Here is a 22,450-nt window from a genome sequence, read left to right as displayed (position 1 = left end):
AGGATTTTTCCTCTGGTTGAATTGAACCATGTAGGAATTACAATGTTTTCAACTTAAACTAAACTTAACCTAATTTATCGTTGCAAAATTGGAAATTATTTTGTTGGGCATTTGTTGCAATGTCTCAATATTAGAAATTCTATTAAGTTCATTGGTACTATACCATGAAGGCAACTTCAGAATCATTTTCAAAAGTTTATTTTGAATCCCCTAGTGCCTTCTTTCTGGTAATGCAACAACTAATCCATATTAACAGCATACAACATGGCAGGTCTAAAAATTTGTTTGTAAATCAAAAGTTTGTTCTTAAGACAAAATTTTGATTTTCTGTTTATAAGTGGATATAGACACTTAATATATTTTGTAACATTTGGCTTGAAGGCCTTCAATGTGATTTTAAAAAGTTATTTTTGGTCCAGCAGAAGTCCTAAATATTTAGCTTCGCCAGACCAAATAATTGGAACCCATGCATAGTGACAATATCTCTGCTAGAAGGTTTCAAATAAGAAGCTCTCGGCTTATGTGGGAAAATTATAAGCTGAGTTTTGGAAGCATTCGGAGAAATTTCTCATTTTCGCAAGTAAGTGGAGAAAATATCCAAATTTTTGCAATCTACAAATGACACGAAGGCTACGTCCTTTGGCGAAAAGAGCCCGTGTCATCTGCAAACAAAGATTGTTGACACCCTGGTGAAGTAATCAGGTGAAGTCAGAAGTAAAAATGGTAAACAATATGGGCCCCAGTATGCTGCCTTGGGAACACCAGCTCTTACAGGTAATCTACCAGATTTAGAATTCTCATAGTTTACCTGCACCGACCGATCTGATAAATAATTTTGGATCCGTTTAATAATGTACAGAGGAGAATTAAAATTTATCAATCAAACAATCAAACCTTCATGCCAAACACTGTCAAATGCTTTCTCTATACCTATCAAGAAGAGCAACACCAGTCGAATATCCTTCAGATTTGTTGGTAGAATTAAATTCGTAACTCTTAATAACTGATGAGTGGTTGAATGGAATGCCCATGGCGAAAACTAAACTGCAAAAATATAATTGTCATTATTATGAATCATTCTATTTAAAATAATCTTTTCAAATAGTTTGCTTATTGAAAGAAAGCAAACTGATTGGGACATAACTAGAAAGCCTCAGCTGGATTTCGTCCGGCTTCAAAATTGAAACAACTTTGCGTTTTCCATTTATCTGGGAAGTATGCCAATTAGAAAACATTTGTTAAATAAATTAACCAAAAAGAAATAAGAGATATAAGGAGTTGGGCAGTCCACTTTTAGAGTGCATTGATGACAGATATGCAAATATCGTATACCGGTTTGGTTGTCAACGCCAACACTAACTAGTAAATAGCAGGCCATGACTTTGCCTCTTTCCTCGTGGGACAAAAACGAGTCGCACGCGCGATAAGCACACCGTGATGGCTCGTTCGGAAGAACTAGGCCGCACATTTGGCGATCCTGTCAGGTTGTTCTTGGTTGGAAATAATAAGACAAAGACAAAGGTGCTGTTTGAACGAGATGGCGCCACAACATTTAAAGTAAAATGAATTTCCTTGTATGGAAAAATCATCCGTTCTCACCAACTACGCATCGCATCAATATGAAAGCTAGGTCATAAAGCAACAATTAATTTTTAGATTTTTTTTACCCACGACCTCCATATACCCATACCCATGTACCTCCATATAAGCATGCTTAATTCAAGCTGTATACTTTCAATTTCTTTAAGACTATTCTCCACCTCGTGTGTGTGGAAGAAACATTAGACATTGTTCGGTTGCCATTAATCGAAGTACGTTGGAGGAATACCTCCGAGAAGAACAGATTTGTCCGTCGTCATTAGGCAGCCGTGTCGGTGAGGCGCGTTCCCCAAAACGCCACCGTACGGACTGCGCTTCTGGCGACTGACAAGGGAGTTTAGTGGAGGGCTGGGGAATCGAATCTGTTGAGTCCTGTCCTCTGAGTCGTCTTTCGCGCGACCATTCGATTGCATACAATATTAGACTGAAGGCTATACAATATACTTAAGTATCCATCTATCATATATTGTCTCAACTCTACAGAACCCATGACCATTCAACTTATAGAGGCGAACGATGTAGCTCCCAAGCTTACGATATCAGACAGCAGATGTCACTAATGTATATGCAATATTACATTGATACAAACACGCAACAACACCACCTGTCGCCCTGATAATGGAAATATTGCAATTATACCATCCAGGTGTAGTGGCTGTTGTTGAAATGTTTTGAAAGGGCCTCAAGCGGAATTTCCGCTAGAATGCAACCTGACGACCTCCTATTGTTTTGTAAGGACAATATTTCATCGGTTCCGACTTGTATTGTCGAAAACGCTCTGGAAGAGCGTTGGATTGACTAAATTTGCTCATCGGTTTCGACTTGTAGTGTCGAAGACGCTCTGGAAAACGTCGGATTAAATGATTTGCACATCGGTTTCGACTGGTAATGGCGAAGACGCTCTGGAAGAACGTCGGATTGATAAATTGGTTCATCGGTTTCGACTTGTGATGTTGAAGACGCTCTGGAAGAGTGTCGAATTAAATGATTTGCACATCGGTTTCGACTTGTGATCTCGAAGACGCTCTGGAAAAGCGTTGAATTGAAAGATTTGTCTATCTGATTCGACTTGTGATGTCGAAAACGCTGTGGGAAGCGTCGGAATGAATGATTTGCTCATCCGTTTGGACAATGGGGTATTGTGCATTTAAGACCAAAACTGTTAGTATGACGCTGATAAACTGGCAGCAAAGGCCCACTTCCTACGAGATTCACACGGTAAAATAAAATAAATATGAAGCACTGCACGGAATTATCTGTCACAAAATCAGAGCTTGTTTTGTCGCTGACAACGTCGCTGGCACCAAATTGAAGTTCGGAAGTCGATTTCCACACTTCGAGACGCTCTTCCGACTCTGATGTGTTGGTAACAAACTCAAATTTTGTTCTGACGTTCATGATGTCGGAAGTAAGTTCGGAAGTAAAACGTCGGAAGTCGGAATACAATTTAGTGCTGGCGACACAATAATAAACTGTAGAGGACGATTGTCGCTGCGGTTCCCTTTGTTATCGTCCCCCAAACATGTTGGGTACCTATCTGTCAAAACGTACTGATTTTTCCTTCGTTGTCATTTAGTGATCTATCCTTGCCAGCAAAAGATGTTTCGCCAGTGACGACAGCGACAATCTTCCTCTATGGTTTATTACCTCTATTGTTTGGACTTGTAGTGTCTAAGACGCTCTGGAAGAGCGTCGGATAATTGCACATCAGTTTCGACTTCTGATGTCGAAGACGCTGGATTGACAAATGTTTTGTTTCTTAACGGGTTTTACTTTAAAAAAAGTTGAAGGCGCTCTGGAAGAGCGACAGCATAAATGATTTATTTTCTCATCGGTTTCGACATGTGATGTCGAAGTTGCTGTCAGTAGAGGCTGGATTAGATGTTTTGGTTTGTGACGTCGCAGACGCTCTGGAAGAACGCCGAAAAAAAAAGTTATTTGCTTTCTCATTGGTTTGACCTAAACGAGTTAAAATGTCGAAAGAATTCTGCAGTAGCGCCGAAGCAAATGATTTGTTTTCTCATCAGTTTCCATTTGTAATATCGAAGGTGCCAGATTGAATGATTTGTTTTCCCATCGGTTTTGACATTTTGACATTTTCAGAATGTTAAAAAGGCTAGATTAATTTGCTTAGTAAATATGTTTTTGCGTATATGTATGTGGACTTTGAAATGAAATATTAAACTTGGATTGTTTTTGGTATTGGTTTTCAATGAAACATTTGATTTTTGATAATGGATAAGGTAACATGATTATTAGATTTGAAAATTGGAATTGGCTTGGTTGCAAATATTTAATATTAATTTAGAATCAACTTTTGGTTAGAAGCTAGAGATTGTATTTGAAAGATGGAGTTGGATTGGAATATTAGTTGTGAAAATTGGATGGACAAAATAAATAACCATGCAAAGGCAGGCATAAATAAAACTTGCAATGAATTACTGTGGAAATGCTAATGAACACATAAATAGTAAACCAAGAACTAGTTGTAATGCAGAGCCATGAAAGATGAGGAGAATAAAAAAAACTTAATTATTTTATATGAATGTTAGATTTTAGTATTCCATTATAAAAACGTTCCAATGTTGGTCTGGAAATAAAACTTTGTCCATGGAATAGGAATATTTGATTTGCTTTTCGGGTTCATGTTCATACATTCGATTTGAGTATCAGATTGGAAAATCATATTGAAATATTTGAATTCCAATTTGAATTAGGATGATTTTGAATATAGGAATTGAGTACGGATATTGGATACTGGATTGTAAAATTAGAAGAAAAAAAATCCATGTGAATAGTTGTTTATGAAAGTCCTAAGTCAATGGTTTTTTTCTCTTTTTTAGTGAGAGAAGAAGGGGAATGTGAGGGTGAGATATATAAGGAGTTGGGCAATCCACTTTTAGAGTGCATTGATGACAGATATGCAAATATCATAAAACGGTTTTGGTTACCATCACTGACTAGTAAATAGCAGGCCATGACTTTGCCTCTTTTCTCGTGGGATAACAAACAGGTCGCACGCGCGATAATACAACACACCCGTGATGGCTCGTTCAGCAGAACTAGGCCGCCACCATCATCACCGGGGCTTTCATATTCTTAAATATTCTAGTAATAGATCTCACTTCATCCAAGTTAGTTCCCAACGAAAGGACAAAAAAATCTCTTGATTGAGAATGTCTTCGAAGCTCCGTGTAGCCTGATCCTCTATTGGACTGGTTAGATTTAGACTAAAATTATGGGCACTCTCGAACTTCTGAGCAAATTTTTGAGCCTTTTCGCCATTTGTTAATATAATTTTATTTCCCTCTTTAAGCGCTGGAATTGGCTTTTGAGGTTTTTTAAGAATTTTCGTTAATTTCTAAGACAGATAGTAGCTGAAGATTGTCGTCAATAATAATGGAGTTGAATTTTATTTCACATTGAGGAATTGCAATGCCTCTGGCTACGACAATTAAATTTGTCAAAGGTACGAGAGCATTATCAATATCACTTTTGGTATCGAGAGGAATATCAACATCAAAATTCCTATCGATATACGTTTTATATAAATCTAATCAGCTCTATGATAATTAAAAGTAGAGCTGATTGGATTGTTAATGGCTTCTTGTGAGATTTCAAACGTCACAGGAAGGTGATCAGAGTCAAAGTCAGCATGAGTTACCAACTGGCCACACAACTGACTTGAATCTGTTAAAACTAAATTAATTGTAGAAGGATTTCGACTGGAGGAAAAACAAGTTGGTCCATTGGGATATTGAATAGTATAATATCCCGCAGAACAATCTTCAAATAAATTTTTACTATTGGAATTGCTTTGAGCATTATTTGGATTTGTTGCGAGTAAGAATTTGAAGATCAGCTCTCAACAAATTCCTTTGCTACCCATTGTATTGGAAAGGCAAGTAGGCAGCAATAAAAGAGAATTGTCCAAAATTTGTTTCAACAGAAACTCCCAAGGTTTCAAACGAAGAATATAATTTATGTTTGATACGTCTATTAATGACAATGGCGACCCCACCTCAGGCGCTGTTGAGACGATCATTTCAGTAAATAAAATAATTTGGATCTATTTTGATGAGGAATTCAGGTTTTAAATATGTTTCAGTTATAATGGCAATGTGCACATTATGAGCTGATAGGAAGTTGAATAATTCATCTTCCTTACTCTTTAAAGAGCGAGATCCATTCGATCCATTAAAACGAAGTCCAATAACATTTTTTGAGTAAATTTGATACCAACCTGAACAGCTAAATTTTTGATATTTGCTTAGAACATTGCAGCAGTCATATGATGCAATTGTTCATTTAGAAAAACAAAGTAGGAAGCAGACATGCTACCTGAGTCGTCAGAACGAACGTTATTTTCGTTTGAAGAATGGGTATGAAAATCATTCATCGTCAATAAATTTTCAGAAATGAAATTTTGCCTGTCTGCAGCGATGCTTGCATAGGTGGGCGTGTTTAAAAAATTAAAATTTGACGAACTGCTCGTTACCGTGAGAGGTAGGAGCAAAATTTGTTCGTTGGTTGTGGTGGGTATGAATTGCTCGACCAGCAAATGATTGCGGATTTTGAGCGTTTTAAATATGTTTACCCGTCGAATCTGCGATCCCATTGGAATTTCCCGTCATCAATTTTGTATGGGAATTTAAAACTTTTTTGCGTGAAGGGCATTCCCAGAAATTGGATTTATGATTGCCCCCACAATTGGCACATTTGAATTTATTGAAATCTTCTCTCACAGGACAGGCGTCCTTGACGTGAGAGGTTCCACCACAAATCATGCATTTAGCATCCTTGTGGCAATGTTTAGTTCCGTGACCCCACTTTTGGCACTTAAGGCACTGAGTGGGGGTTTGGAAATTTCCCCAGGCCTGCGGAAATGTTCCCATGTAACACGGACATGGGACATAACCCAGGCCTTTTCCAAACTTTTCATATTATTTAGTTCACTTTTGTTAAAGGGAACTATATAAAATTCTTGAGAAATACCCCTCTGGGAAGTACCAGAGCGAGATTTCTTTTTCATCTTAATTACTTGGACTGGTGAAAATCCAAGTAATTGAGAAATTTCAATTTTAATCTCATCCAGTGATTTGTCATCACTGGGGAGACCTTTCAAGACGACTTTGAACAATCGCTCAGTTTATTTTATGGCGCTTCTCAGTTAAATACTGTTTGCGATCGTCAAAGGATCCCGGAAAAACGCGGCAGTCACTCTTCCTAGCAATCTGAAATGAAACCTTGATCCCCTGAAGTTCACTCAAAATCTCATTCCTAAAGCCAGAAACATTCCTAAAGCCACAATCTGCGGAATCCTTTGCTTTTTCGCATGAATCGAATCGCCTGGGCTAGAGGTAGATTCGATTTGCTCAATTTCGTCATGAATCAAATCGAACTGATTGCTCAGTTCGATAGGAGAAGAATTATTTCCAATGTTAGAGTTAGAAGGAACATCTGAAATCTCCAGCTTCCTTCTATTTTTCCGCGCTTTGGCAGGACGGTCTTGAAACCTTGTTTCTTAGAAAGAAGTGGAGAATTCAGAGATTCCCCCTTCTAAGAGGTTTTTTCCCAGAACGGTGTCTGCATGATTACCACCGGTTGTCGGAATTTTACTTCCGCAAACGGGTCCAACGTAAAACGAAGGCACCGGTCCAAGCAAAGATCGTAGCGGGATCAGTAGATAAAAATAGCGCTGAGAAGCACTATTGAAATTAGAATATTTTCGGGTAGTATTAAAAACTTCCTTCACCAAAGAGAGAAAAGAACCGCACATCACGAAAGCACGATGCGGTCTGCAGTCACTGGCATTAAACTTTAAATCTGCACGTCAGGTCGAAACGCCTCCTAAAAATATGAGGTCCTGTTTCTATTTTTCTCATAAGGAAATCAATTACCCAAATGTTAGCATTTCCCTAACAAAAACCTCAGGTATGTTGAAAATCGAATAATTTCATACTAATAATCAATACCAAATTTTCAAAATGACTTATCTGCTTTTGTAAACGTTGATTTGATGAATGTGATAGCTCTCCCACGCAAACCAACGACATCAACAGGTAGCATAAGGCTTCACCTACGTGTTGATGAAGTTGATTTGCGTGGGAGTGCTCTCAGATTCGTCAAAACGACGTTTGAATCATTGTTTACAAAAGCAGGAAAGTCGTTTTGTAAATTTGGTATTGTAATATGAAGTTTTAGGCATTCAGGACTGTAAGTTATTAGTATGGAATCCAATATGGCCAATTTTGAATCTACGGTCGGTTATCTACATTAAATGAACCAGACTTCTACAATAAGTAAGCTGAAGTTACATGCTGATCAGTCACCATGCAAAAGACTGGGTATGATTACGGTTACCTGCTTTCATCGGGGTCTTGAATCGAGCACTGGCTATCAACCGTGTCCCTACCGTGGCGGATAACAGGTCCAATATCTCATTTTACTTTTAACACAGCTGGTTCGTCTTATACGGTCTAAAAATGTTCTGTAGCTTCTTATTCAAAAGATATCATAGAAAAATTAAGTATGAAACATTAAAACATCCAAATTCACATCGACAAAACAAATTTCAAGACAAAATTATCTAAGCCGAGAGAACCTCAAAGGTTTTCTCATATTGAAGGCATTTATGCCTTGTTAATGTCGACTGCAGGCTAGTTGAGTACTTTCCGATGATTTATTTGACGTTTCAGTTTGTTCTTTAGATGAAAAATGTTTTCTTTCACCGACCATTTAATTGTTATTGGATTCGATAAAAATTGAAACCGATATCGAAAAAGGGTTTCTGTCGTTATGATCTTAACAAGTCTTTTTGTCCTAATAAGAATTCAATACTTTAATTAATCAATTCGCATTAATTTTGCTCTGAGAGTCTTTTTTCCGAAAGTTTTCTGCTTTATTTCAGCTTTCAACATTAATAAGAGAACAGTAGTTTGTGCAACAAGTTGCAAAAAGATGATTTTTTCAGCACGAGTTTTACGCTTACCGAGTTGGATAAATACTACGAATGCTGAAAAAATCGAGTTTTGAAACGAGTTGCAAATGCAATTTTTGACAATGACGAAAAATAGACTTAAATTTGATAAAGCTGTACCAAAATTTTAGTCTAATTTACTCCACATGATCCTTCTTTCCAATTAATTATGTTGCTGTAGAGAACAATCAGATTCCATGTTACTGTGCCACATTGCATAGTTCGATAAACCGTGAAGCGATAGATGTACTTCCCTTTGGAAATGATTGATGTCATGCCCATCAAACTACATATTTCGTCTTTCACGCGACACAGAGAAGACACTATTTGAACACTTACCCAAGCTAATTCAGCAAAATGTAGTCATGTAACTACTGTTCTGAAGTTGGTTTTTCTTTAAAGCACCCAAACGTGTGTTACAATGAATATTATGCAACCCATTTGAGTTGCATAATGTTCATTAAAGCACCCATTTCGTTGGTATGAAAAATTGGGCCGTTTCATCACTCAAAGACGAACTGTAAACCAGATATTATGATCAGGAATTGCAAAAATTGATATAAACTTATGGTTAAATAACCTTTAATATATAACCGCTTTTCAGTTGAAAATGACTTCAAGTCAGAAAATTCTTTTTATCTTGAAAACAAATAAGTAACAGATTGGTTTTAGGAATTTTTCATGTTTTTAGAAGTCGAGGTTCGAATAAATTAATCCAATATTTTTTTAGATGGATGAATAACAGATATATTCAGTTCACAATCTGTTTTAAGTTTTATTAAGTGTCAATCAAATTGTCTTCTACGCTATTTGATGAAGTTTTATATTTCAAATCATGATTCATCTGTAAAATTTTGACCCAATCCTCTCTAAAACGAATACATAAATTGTAAACAGCACCATTTAGCTATATTTGATAGCATGCTTCCCCCACATGGTATGATTCACATAGAAGCGATCAATCTCCATTGATCAATCAAATCTGTTGTCCCAATCGTTCTCCTCCCTCATTTCTAGCCAAGATAATCATCACACAGCCTCAAAACATTCCCTCATCTAGCTCAGTAATGAATTCACACAAGATCCCACAAATTCAGACAAGCACGAATCACTTAAATAGCATTATATCATCGTCATTAAGTGCTTCTGCCGCGCCGTCGTCGTCCCTACTCAACCGAGAAAGATACCCTTTTTCATTGCCGCGCGCCTTCAGTAATTGAATCTCCCGACCCCAACCGAAAGCACTTGCGACAAGCGTTTTTCCACAATGTAAAACAAATTAAACTGTAATCAATCAAACCAGACTGCCTCCGAGAGCACATCCAGGACTTTTCATTCACTGTCATTGTATTTGAATGCACCACTCAGCTCGTCTCGCCCCCGTGCCCATGGTGGTAGCTATTCCTTGCGCTCGGGCGGAACCCAGAAGAAAATTTCACGGACGAAAACACCGTCGACAATTGAGTTGCATCCTCTAACGAGCTCACTCACAGTGCTGAACTGAAAACATAGCGAACTAACTAGCGGCGTCGTCGTCGTCCTCGCCTAAAAGAGCATTTTAGTTCTATTCTAGAAACGGTTTGTTGTCGTTGTGGTTGCATTCAGTTGAAAACAGACTTTTCAATTAAATGTCATTATGCAAATTATCTTTCCCCCATCATCGCTCTCTGGGCCGATGGTGCTGGCGGATGTGGAGGCGACGCGGCTTGGCCATCACTTGTTCCAGCGAGTTTCTCTGGAAATAGCTTTTGGTACAGGTGTTGCTCGGTTTTGATAACATTGGCAAATGCATTCACGGAATGTTCTCTCAATTAGATTATTTAAGCTCTAGAAACTGGAGCTTTTAAGCTTAAATACGGCTTGGCTGAGTGTGATGTAATAAACACCATGAAAATCATACAATATCTGTATCGCCATTAGCATTAACATGCATTCAAAAATAGATTCTAATAGAATCAGAACGTGACAAAAATGAAGAATCACTGTACAGGGCGGCAACAGTCAAGTTGCCGACTGGTCCCAGAGATGAGATGAGATGAAAGTTTCCGCACAAAGAAGAAACCAGAGATGCACCGCGCCCGCAAATAGATGGAGTCTTGGCCGTCGTCGTTGTTGTTGTCGTCGTCGTCGTCGTCTTCGGGAGAAAAGAATCAAGATCCGATGAAGAGATAACCTAATGATGCTTAAGAGCTGATTGAGCTTTTGTACTGTCAATGAATCACCGCCGCCGCCGCCGCCATCAGAACGATTCCGAGCAACCACCACAGTGAGGTGGGATCTGTTGCATCCCACAGGCTGCCGTGGCTTTTGCTCTGTGGTCGGTTGTTATTTGGAAGCGAGATTGTGCATTTATAATTATGCACACATTCCCGGTATCTTGGTCGAAGTCTTCGCCTAGGTCGTGGATTAGATGGCTCCGCCTGGCTGCAGCAAACTCGACCAAACAGAGATGCCTATCACTATCATAGAAATTCGCTATCATCATGCCGCATCGTCGTCGTCGTCGTTCTCTTGGATCACTTTTGATTGGGAGAAATCGTTTTTCCTCTGCCGAAGCCTAAGGTCGTGTGGTCGTTATCTACGGATTCAATGGAACCGAAAATCATCAGTCATTGCGATTGGTCTATTCAGCGGGCATTGTAGGCATTTCCAATGCACTGGCAGCTCCATGACCGTGGAGCTTGGAAGAACATACGCCGATGGGGAATGCAACTAAATCGTGCTCAATTATTTTAGGTATTTGTTGATTTATCCCCCATCGCTCTTGGCTGTGCGCTTGGCTATACGGCACCGGTGGAATTCGGCCTGTTCTTGGGTAATGTCTCTCGAGAATTTCATATCATGCAGATATATTACAGCATTCTGTTCAATTCTTTCACATTTGAAATTGATAACTGATTCTCGACTAAAATATACAGATTTTTTTTCAACATTTCTTTTGCCACGTCGTGTACTGAACAAAATACAATTGTATTTGCTCTATTGCAAAATAGGTTTTAGGTTCAAACTTCTTCATTACAGTAGTTGCATCTTGCTTTATAAACATCTTATGAGATATTTCGCCCCCAGTCTTTTCTTCTAGTCAGAATAGTTTCTGAACAAACTATGACAAGTCTTTCCAAAATACGTTAGAACTAAACCAATGTTGGCCCGCAATTATCGCTCGTCGAGAATAATCTGCTGGATGGCCACGGATCAATCCTACTCAGAGTCGTAGCGTGGAAACCAGCGGCAGCAAAATAAAATTTCCATGAAGAATTAGAATTCCAGAAAAAAAATGGCTGAGGCTATATTTTTTTAATCAAACCTGGCCAGCTCCTTCAACATGGCAGTTTTGCTTGTTTGACGCATAAAATCGTCTCCATAGATCTGTGCAGGAGTTTATCAAAAATCTTTCGCCTAATGGATTTTGACACTTGAGCAGGGTATTCACTCGAACGAAAGTTCATTTTGCGTTTATTATACGACCTGCTCAAATGTCACTTTTTCTTAGGTAAGTTTATTTTGCGTTGGTCTATTTGAGACACCTTGGGCAAAGTAGCGTAGGATACCTTCGGGGAAGGGTCATTTGGCCGAAAGCCATTTGGCCGAGTGCCACTAGGCCAAAGGTTGTTTGGCCGAATATACCATTTGGCCGAACAGACCATTAGGCCGAAAGTCATTTGGCCGAAAGGGTTGTTTGGCCGCAAGGGTCATTTAGCCGAAAGGGTCATTTGGCCGAAAGGGTCAATTGGCCGAAAGGATCATTTGGCCGAAAGGATCATTTGGCCGAAAGGGTTGTTTGACCGAAAAGGTCGTTTGGCCGAAAGGGTTGTTTGGCTGAAAATGTCATTTGGCCGAAAGGGTCGTTTGGCCGAGAGGGTCGTTTGGCCGAAAGGGTCGTTTGGCCGAATGGGTCGTTTGGGCGAAAGGGTCATTTGGCCGAAAGGGTCATTCGGCCGAAAGGGTCATTTGGCAGAATGGGTCAATTTGGCCGAAAGGGTCATTTGGCCGAAAGGGTCGTTTGGACGAGAGGGTCGTTTGGCCGAATGGGTCATTTGGGCGAAAGGGTCGTTTGGCCGAAAGGGTTGTTTGGCCGAAAGGGTAGTTTGGCCGAAAGGGTTGTTTGGCTGAATGGGGCATTTGGCCGAAAGGGTCATTTGGCCGAAAGTGTCATTTGGCCGAAAGGATCATTTGTCCGAAAGGGTCGTTTGGATGAATGGGTCATTTGGCCGAATAGGTCATTTGACCGAATGGGACATTTGGCCGAATAGGTCATTCAGCCGAATAGTTTATTGAAAAGTGAGAAATTAGGAACGAGAAGATTGACGTCTCTCTAACCACTTCCTTTACTCACTTTTCACAGTGAGAAGTGAGAAATGAGGAGTGAGATGTGAGACGTTACTTTCCACATTTATCACTTCTCGCTGTAAAAAGTGCGAAGCGCGAAGTGAGTAGTGAGACGTCTCACTACTTACTTGGCATTACTCACTTTTGACAGCGAGAAGTGAAAAATGAGGAGTGAGAAATGAGACGTCTCAGTTTGACCCTTTCGGCCAAATGACCCTTTCGGCCAAATGACCCTTTCGGCTAAATGACCCTTTCGGCCAAATGACCCTTTCGGCCAAACGACCCTTTCGGCCAAACGACCCTTTCGGCCAAACGACCCTTTCGGCCAAACGACCCTTTAGACCAAATGACTTTCGGCCAGATGGGTTTCGGCCTAATGGCTTGTTCGGCCAAATGATTTTCGGCCAGATGGGTTTCGGCCTAATGGCTTGTTCGGCCTAGTGGCATTCGGCCAAATGGGTTTCGGCCAAATGATCCTACCTTCAACTTTCAATGGCTAAAAATTAGGAAGGATTACGAGTCGAATGCAACCTGTTGCAAGCAAATCGGATACAAAAAAAGTACAAAAAAAGTGTGTTTCACATTTTTTTGTACACACACATACATACAGACATCACCTCAATTCGCCGAGCTGAGTCGATTGCTCTCCGAGCCTTCTATCAAAAGTTCGGTTTTGGAGTAATCCTATAGCCTTTATGTTTACTTAGTATACCCGAAAGGCAAAAAGTCGCGTTAGAAAAAAAAACCTCGTATGTATACGTAGCTAAAAAAGTGATTCAGAAATGATTAAGAAACATCCTGGAGAAAGATTGATCGAGGATCCGGCCTTTTAAAAATATATTGAAGAAAAAAAAACAAATTTGTTTTTCAATTTCTATGCAGCAAGAACGAATACGATAAATTGAAAAGTTGAATAATCTGCAAAGCCAAAAGGCCTAATATAAGACTAGTAGATATAGTATTCACATGAGGAGTTATTCCTCTCAGATCATTCTAAACACATATATCAAATCAATTGTTAAAAATGATTTTTTCATCCTTTCCAAAGTTATTTTTATCGCAGCATAAAATTAATATTTCAATTAATCCCTTATCAATCTTTTTATATTTACCAAGCTATCCCTTATCAATCTTTTGCTTCTCTTTATTTGTCCATCAAAAACGTCAAAAATCATCCCACAACATTCAACAGAGCTATCCGTAATTAAACATTCTCCCCCATACTTTTACGATGGTTTCCACAGAAAGTCACGCAAAAAGGTTCACTCTCTCAGTATTAATTTCACCCAACCCTAGTTGAAAATTGCGAACGAAGGTCCATTGTTTTCGACTGAAATCCTCGCTCAAAATTGCGCACATTATCCCTTCCAACGAATACTTAGCAATCACCATAATGGAGCTCATGTCCGCTGTCGTCGACTGGCAGAAAAGCTGCCTTTTACAGACTATTTGCTCATCACCTCCAACGTTCCGAACTTCGACGATGACGTTGGCATCGTCTCGAGTCAGCATTGTGCAACATGTGTTAATGCATCAATTAAGTCATTCAAATAAGATCCTGTCAAATAAGGATGCATTTTGCCCCAGCCCAGAATAGGGACGGAATGGTGAAATTTAGATCCCCCTATACGGATGGAAGAAAATCGGCTTGAGATAATGACGGACGACGACGATGATGATGAATTGATTGTGGTGGTACTCAAACTCGCACGCCTCGACTCGGAGGATTGTCGATAAAGGGAGAAAAATATATTCGATCATAAAATAAATGTTTAATTTTCATGAAATCTCATAATTCACCAAAGAAATAGAATAAAATTTAATTTTTCATCATGAAAACTTCCTCAAAAGAATAATTTCAAAATATAAAGTTTTTCAAAAGAACCAAGAGAACCTCATTCGTAGAATCACATATTTTAAATCATCTTCTTCTTCTTCTTCTTATTGGCATTACATCCCCTCATTGGAACAGAGCCGCCTCGCAGCTTAGTGTTCATTAAGTACTTATTAAGTGTTCATTAAGCACAGTTATTAACTGCAAGGTTTCTAAGCCAAATTACCATTGTTTTGCATTCGTATATCATGAGGTTAAACACGATGATACTTTTATGCCCAGGAAAGTCGAGACAATTTCCAATTTGAAAATTGCCTAGACCGGCACCGGGAATCGAACCCAACCACCCTCAGCATGGTATTGCTTTGTAGCCGCGCATCTTACCGCATGGCTAAGGAGGGCCCCATATTTTAAATCATGAACCGTCTCTAAAACAAACTAATTGAAGAAACATTTCTTATTTATCGCGGAGAGTTTAAAAAGGCGCCGAAAGCATCATCCGGATGCTCCTTGCGCAATCCTTTGTTCCAGTTGAGAGAAGTGCCTGAGATCTCATTACCCACGGCACACGCTGCTTCCTAATGCCTATTACTCAGGAACGCAACAGCGCACAGGAAGCCAGGGAGAATGTGCGAATAGGATAAGGCTCTTCAAAAGACTACAACAACCCGGCAGCCTTCGACCGAGCCGCAGAACGAAGAGGAGCTGATTTCTGAAGAGGCCTTGGCGAGCGCGCCCATCCGATGGAATTAAAATTACCGCCTCCGCATGATGGATGCCAAGCCTCTTTGTTCGAAGGAAATATGATTTCGTTTGAGTTGTGTTTGTTCGGTTTACGTGCTGGGAGGGGGCAAGGACTTACCGTCAATCTTGAAGGAGCCGGCTGGCTGTTGGGTGAACCGCGATGAGGATGCCGGCGATAGCTCGAAACCGTTCCGTTCCCAGACGATGTGGCCACCGTCGTCGACCGAGTTACTGACCGACGGAGGAGGACTGTGCCAGAACGACACGGTAGGATGGCACTTGAACCGGTCGGCAGGGATTGATTCGTGGGGACAAGTTGCAGCAGAGGCGGTATGATGGAGTCCAGCGATGAGGTGACCTGTTGATGGAATACAGAAAATCGTTAATACAGTGTTTGTTTTGTGTTTTGATTTCACTTTACAATTGATGTTCTTAGGTTTGTACATATTTTACTTTTAAATCATTGATTTCCACGCAATAACTTTTCCTAATGCTTTTAATTGTTTACTGGCTTTTTGACGTAATCTACGTCTAAATGGAAGAGTTGGATACAGAGTGCAAAATGAATATTTCAAAATTGGAGACTATTACGAAATCATGTAAAATTTCAAACAGTAATAGTGCCTTTATCTTTCGATGGAATTTTTCGATTATTATATCATTCAATTCGCAAACTTCCCACCAATTTGCCAATTGTATTAAAACTATTAATTATCTCGTTCATGCATCCCCAACACGGACATCAGATTGATGTAAGATACGCACCTTTTGGCCCACCGTTTCATTTTCTCTGCGCATAAAAAATTCGTGTCTTGCACGAGCGCGTCATTTTCGCCCGAGATTTTACGGGGAGCGGACCGCTCCACTGGAGCCTAGACCGTCTGGAAGCGGTCCCAGTAACCTTGGCGTTGGCAAAAAAAAATCCATTCGGTTACGCATATGGCGGTCGTGACAGCCGCAACAGTGCGTCATTTACGATCAAGATTTCATGAAGCGTGCACCAGTTGGTTCTTTGGCAAGACCACCATTATACACAGAAATGAATTGGTTACATTTTTCGGGTGCTTCGAAAGATAATATAATCATTCTTTAAGACGTTCCTTGAGAATGACCATAGGTGGGCGGGTACCTCGCTGGAAGGGGTTTTCTTGAAAAGGGTACCAAATCACTGATTTTTCATCCTTATGTTACTTATTATATCTGAAAATTCTGGCCATTTTAAACTGTACCGTTTCAAGAAAGTTGTACTGTGTAAGGCGTGTGCTTCGATTTGAGACATTGTTAGTTTAGAATTTGGCCGCTGGGGGGTATGTATGAAATCATCATTTTTAACTTTGCAAGATATTCCGAAATGTGGAATATTCTATATTGCAATTATTGTTATCGCAAAAAATCGGAATTTGTAAACATGACATGAAAAAAATTGGGAATGTTACAAATAGGTGGAGCTAGTGTGCTTGCAAGATATTGCTCTAGCTTGAAATCTTTTGTACCTACACTCAAGTTGCATTTTTGGCAAACGTAAATACTGCGGTAGGGTTTTCCAAAAAATTTCTTTGTGTTCAACCTGCTCTAGTAATTCCACGGATACAATGCGTTCACAGTATATGTTCATGACCTAATAATTTCGACTGTAGTTTAATGATTCGGAGATGGCTTTTCAGTCTTGACAAAATCAAAACACTGTTATTTAATCTTGTCCAACGTTTCGGGGGGCCATCTACAAAGTACGTCACGCTCCTAGGGGGGGAGGAAAGGTTTCGAGCAGCGTGACGACTCATACAAAAATTTTAGAGATTTCATACAAAAAGTGTGACGAAGGGGGGAGAGGGGTTCAAAATCGCCAATTTTTGCGTGACGTACTTTATGGATCTTCCCCGGTCCGTTTGAGACCTTCCTCAGGGACTCAATTTTTACAAGTTTATCCTCAACTGTGGTTCTGCTGGTTCAGCAGCACAGAAGAGAGCTAGATCCCCCTTTCTTCAGAAAAAATGTTCATCAGGATGTCGGCTTCACAGGCAAAATATTGAAGGTCAAGTTTGACTGTACCCTGAAGATCCAAAACCTTTGGAAGATTTAACTACTGCGAGCATGTTTGAATCCTATAGCACATTGTTCGATAATTATAAACACTCAATTGAATTAAGTCGTCAAGATCATTGAGACCTCCTTGAAAGGAGGCTTCCGAGCCTCTTGGAAGGAGGCTTCCGAGCCTCTTGGAAGAAGGCTTCCGAGCCTCTTGAAAGGAGGCTTCCGAGCCTCTTGGAAGGAGGCTTCCGAGCCTCTTGGAAGGAGGCTTCCGAGCCTCTTGAAAGGAGGCTTCCGAGCCCCTTGAAAGGGCCTTCCAGGCCTCTTGAAAGAAGGCTTCCGAGACTCTTGAAGGAGGCTTTCAGGCCTCTTGAAGGAGGCTTTCAGGCCTCTTGAAGGAGGCTTTCGGGCCTCTTGAAGGAGGCTTCCAGGCCTCTTGAAGGAGGCTTCCGAGGCCTCTTGAAGGAGGCTTCCAGGCCTCTTGAAGGAGGCTTCCAGGCCTCTTGAAGGAGGCTTCCAGGCCTCTTGAAGGAGGCTTCCAGGCCTCTTGAAGGAGGCTTCCGGGCCTCTTGAAGGGGCTTCCAGGCCTCTTGAAAGGAGGCTTCCAGGCCTCTTGAAGGAGGCTTCCGAGGCCTCTTGAAGGAGGCTGGGCCTCTTGAAGGAGGCTTCCGGGCCTCTTGAAGGAGGCTTCCAGGCCTCTTGAAGGAGGCTTCCAGGCCTCTTGAAGGAGGCTTCCAGGCCTCTTGAAGGAGGCTTGAGCCTCTTGAAGGAGGCTTGGGGCCTCTTGAAGGAGGCTTCCAGGCCTCTTGAAGGAGGCTTCCAGGCCTCTTGAAGGAGGCTTGGGCCTCTTGAAGGAGGCTTCCAGGCCTCTTGAAGGAGGCTGGGCCTCTTGAAGGGAGGCTTCCGGGCCTCTTGAAGGGCTTCCGGGCCTCTTGAAGGAGGCTTCCAGGCCTCTTGAAGGAGGCTGGGGCCTCTTGAAGGAGGCTTCCAGGCCTCTTGAAGGAGGGCTTCCGGGCCTCTTGAAGGAGGCTTCCAGGCCTCTTGAAGGAGGCTTCCGGGCCTCTTGAAGGAGGCTTCCGGGCCTCTTGAAGGAGGCTTCCAGGCCTCTTGAAGGAGGCTTCCGAGGCCTCTTGAAGGAGGCTTCCAGGCCTCTTGAAGGAGGCTTCCAGGCCTCTTGAAGGAGGCTGGGCCTCTTGAAGGGCTTCCAGGCCTCTTGAAGGAGGCTTCCGAGGCCTCTTGAAGGGGCTTCCAGGCCTCTTGAAGGAGGCTTCCAGGCCTCTTGAAGGAGGCTTCCGGGCCTCTTGAAGGAGGCTTCCAGGCCTCTTGAAGGGGAGGCTGAGCCTCTTGAAGGAGGCTGGGCCTCTTGAAGGAGGCTTCCAGGCCTCTTGAAGGGAGGCTTCCAGGCCTCTTGAAGGAGGCTGAGGCCTCTTGAAGGAGGCTTCCGAGGCCTCTTGAAGGAGGCTTCCAGGCCTCTTGAAGGAGGCTGGGCCTCTTGAAGGAGGCTTCCAGGCCTCTTGAAGGAGGCTTCCAGGCCTCTTGAAGGAGGCTTCCGGGCCTCTTGAAGGAGGCTTCCGAGGCCTCTTGAAGGAGGCTTCCGGGCCTCTTGAAGGAGGCTTCCGGGCCTCTTGAAGGAGGCTTCCGGGCCTCTTGAAGGAGGCTTCCAGGCCTCTTGAAAGGAGGCTTCCGAGCCTCTTGAAGGAGGCTTCCGGAGCCTCTTGAAGGGCTTCCAGGCCTCTTGAAGGAGGCTGGGCCTCTTGAAGGAGGCTCCCGGGCCTCTTGAGGAGGCCACTGAAGGGCTTCCAGGCCTCTTGAAAGGAGGTTTCCAGGCCTCTTGAAGGGCTTCCAGGCCTCTTGGAGGAGGCTTCCGGGCCTCTTGAAGGAGGCTTCCGAGGCCTCTTGGAAGGAGGCTCCCAGGCCTCTTGAAGGGCTCCCGAGGCCTCTTGAAGGAGGTTTCCAGGCCTCTTGAAGGGGCTTCCAGAGCCTCTTGGAAGGAGGCTTCCAGGCCTTTGAAGGAGGGCTTTCAGGCCTCTTGAAAGAATGCTTCTGAGCCTCCACTGGGCATTTCGAAAAACAAGGCTTCATGCCTCTAAAATGAAGTCATCCTAACCTTTAGATTCTAGATCTTAGTCATTCGACGTTTTCTTTTTTTGATCTTTTGTCTGAGATCCCTTCATACACTGTGCTGGTTTTGGTGCCATGCATATTATGTACAATACAAAGTTTTAAAATAAACTACAACTATCAAATCTTTATCAACAAGTTTATATATGAATTGTCATACATCCGCCATTACGCATTTCTGTCCGAGCTACCCCAGGGGTACTTGTACCTCAGCTTGAGAACCACTGATCTAAGAAATTGTTCTGAAAATGTTCATTATTCTATTTTATTTTTCAAAATAAACCAATTTATGTTATTATGAACTCTGCAAAATAAAGAACAAGTGGAGACAAACCTTCACTTGGAAAATCTTTATAAAAATTTGAGAGTGTCTGATCCTTTTGAATTCATCGAAAGATATTTCCAACATCAGTTCAATTATGGTTGAATTTTGAATTGAATTGAATTGTCTTTATTTGAGAGGCTTTCAGCCCTAAATTTAAAGTTTTATGTAGAACTTTTTCAATTTTCAATACGACAGTTTCACTTTACTCGCTCTAGCGAATGTGACTGAAATAAATTGGTGGCCCAATTCAAATTAAAACTAAAATACGAGAAAGGCAAAAACATCCTTACCTGCAAATACACCCGACTGGTGACGGACCCCGCCACACTCAGCGCCGAGCACACGTAATATCCTTCGTCCTCGCGTTGGACGCCGCGAATCTGCAGTGCCCCTGTCCGGAGATTTGCAAACTGCCGTACGAGTTGTTCCGGAAACATAAGCGTTTGCGAGCCCTCTTTGGTCCAGAACACCGACGGCGGGGGCTTCCGCTGGCACCGCACCGGAAGGTGGCCACCCCATTCGGCACAACCCTTTGATCCTGTGGCCGCACGACGAAACTCGGTGGAGCTGCGGGAGCGGGTGGTGCGTTTCGAGGAGGAAAAAGACGTAAAGCGGTGATCGTAAACTTCGGTTCGCACTTGGTTGGAATAAATGGGGTGGTATTTGGGGCAATAAAAAACTGCGTGTGTAAGTTTGAGTTTAAGTTCGGAAGCCGGGCGGAAGCTAAAATCAAATATGTCTCACCGGTTGTAAAAATCAAGTACTGATTCAGTTTAGCACACGAATGAGGGAGCGCGACACGAAACGCGACCGGTGTCGCTCATAAAAATGATATTTTATCGTGAGTTGCGGGGGGGATTATCGTCTGTCGAGCAATAAAATTGCTTCCTGATAAGGCATCTATGGCGTTAATTATTTGAACAAGAAAGAATGACAAAATTGTGTATTGACTGTTTTGGCAAAGTGTGCTGGAAGATGAGAGGACATGCGGTTGCAGCTGTTTACATGCCAAACAATTTGAAAGAAAATCGATAAGTTTTCCAAACAATACTCACTGTTGACAGCCAAATTCGCTCGGGCGCTGATCTGTCCGACACTGTTGTGAGCCTCGCAGATATACTGTCCCCGGTCGTCCGGGGTTGCATTTCGGATGACAAACTACGATCTTCTTCCAGTATTTCCGCTCGTCCGACCGGAATGTGCCCGTTTCTTTGCTCCACAACACCTGCGGAAAGGGATCTCCTCCCACGTCACATTGGAACTGCACACGGTTTCCTTCCAATACGGTGAGGTCACTTGGTTTTGCCGATGAAGTATGGCTTAACTGTTGGTTGGCAAAAAAAGAAAATTATACTCATTAATCATCTTGTGATCAGGACCGTGGTTTGCTGTTGTTGTGTTCGGTGATGATCAAACTGATTAAAACTGTCATAAATTAGCCTCAGAACTTACAACTGTGGGAATGAAAATAGGCACCGTTTAATCGTTTGATATACGACCGCTCATTGCCAATAGTAAACGATAATTCAATTTAATATGCTGATTAGTTCGACAGAGGATGTTTGGAACAGGGCACTACTCCCAGCAGCACAGATTTATCGTCTTTTATGTCATCGTGGGTCCATGCGGTTTGGGTTTCATAACGCCATCAGCCAATATCAGAGAGCAGTAATTAAAATCGGAAATTAGCATCCTCTCCGCGGTCGTATTTCATTTTAACGGCCATCAAGTCCTAATATTTTTGAAGGCAAATTTTAAATGCAAATTGGGCAGCGTTCACGCTTCACCAAAGTGTGATTTATTTATCACCTTCCAATTAACGAACCAACCAAATTGGCGCCATTCTTACCTTGAACGGTCAGCTTGGCGTAGGTGCTCTCCCGTGAGCCTACCATGTTCTGAGCAACACACTGATAGCGACCAGCATCCCCCGGCCGAGCGTCGCTAATCAGAAGGTTCGCGCTATCCACAATTCGGATCCGCGCCAGATCCTTACTGAGCCGGTAATCATCCAGATCCAGCTGAACGTCGTCCTTCTTCCAACTTATGCTGGGTTCTGGGTTCCCTCGGGGGGCGCCACACTCCAACAAAGCCGTCTCTCCCGCCGCCACCCGCGTATTCTTAGGTTCCAACCGAAAGTCGTCCCTCAGCACGGCCACTTGCAGTGTGGCGTTCCTGCTGTGAACCTTTCCAGCTTTGTTGCTGGCCTCGCACCAATAAACGCCGTCATCCTGTTCTTTCTTGCTGTGGAGGGTTCGCAGGAAAAACAACGAACCCGTCGGCAGTTGCACATGATTGGAGTCCAGCTTGACAAGGTCACCATCTTTGTACCATTGGACGAGCGGTGGAGGTTTGCCCTCTGCTTGGCAGTTTAGCGTTACGGGGTCACCTTTGGGGACGGTGACATCGCTGGGGTGTTCCGTGATGCGTGGTGTGCGATATTGAGCTGCAAAAGAAAGTAATGGGAACAGCATTAGATGATGCAATATAA

General features: G+C 42.1%; 1 protein-coding gene across 1 annotated transcript in view; it reads right to left on the bottom strand.

Moving 5' to 3' along the window:
* Positions 1-10,511: 10,511 nt before the first annotated feature.
* LOC134222772 (roundabout homolog 2-like) overlaps positions 10,512-22,450 on the bottom strand; it is a 294,250-nt gene continuing 282,311 nt past the window's right edge. The window contains 9 exon segments of the mRNA XM_062701928.1: positions 10,512-10,712; positions 15,604-15,843; positions 20,250-20,443; positions 20,446-20,526; positions 21,015-21,113; positions 21,116-21,166; positions 21,169-21,265; positions 21,267-21,283; positions 21,809-22,405. Coding sequence (XP_062557912.1) covers positions 10,512-10,712; positions 15,604-15,843; positions 20,250-20,443; positions 20,446-20,526; positions 21,015-21,113; positions 21,116-21,166; positions 21,169-21,265; positions 21,267-21,283; positions 21,809-22,405 — 1,577 coding nt within the window.

This window comes from Armigeres subalbatus, chromosome 3, assembly GCF_024139115.2.
Source record: "Armigeres subalbatus isolate Guangzhou_Male chromosome 3, GZ_Asu_2, whole genome shotgun sequence".
In the NCBI taxonomy this organism is placed as follows: Eukaryota; Metazoa; Arthropoda; class Insecta; order Diptera; family Culicidae; genus Armigeres; species Armigeres subalbatus.
This window is presented reverse-complemented; position numbering and strand designations above follow the sequence as displayed.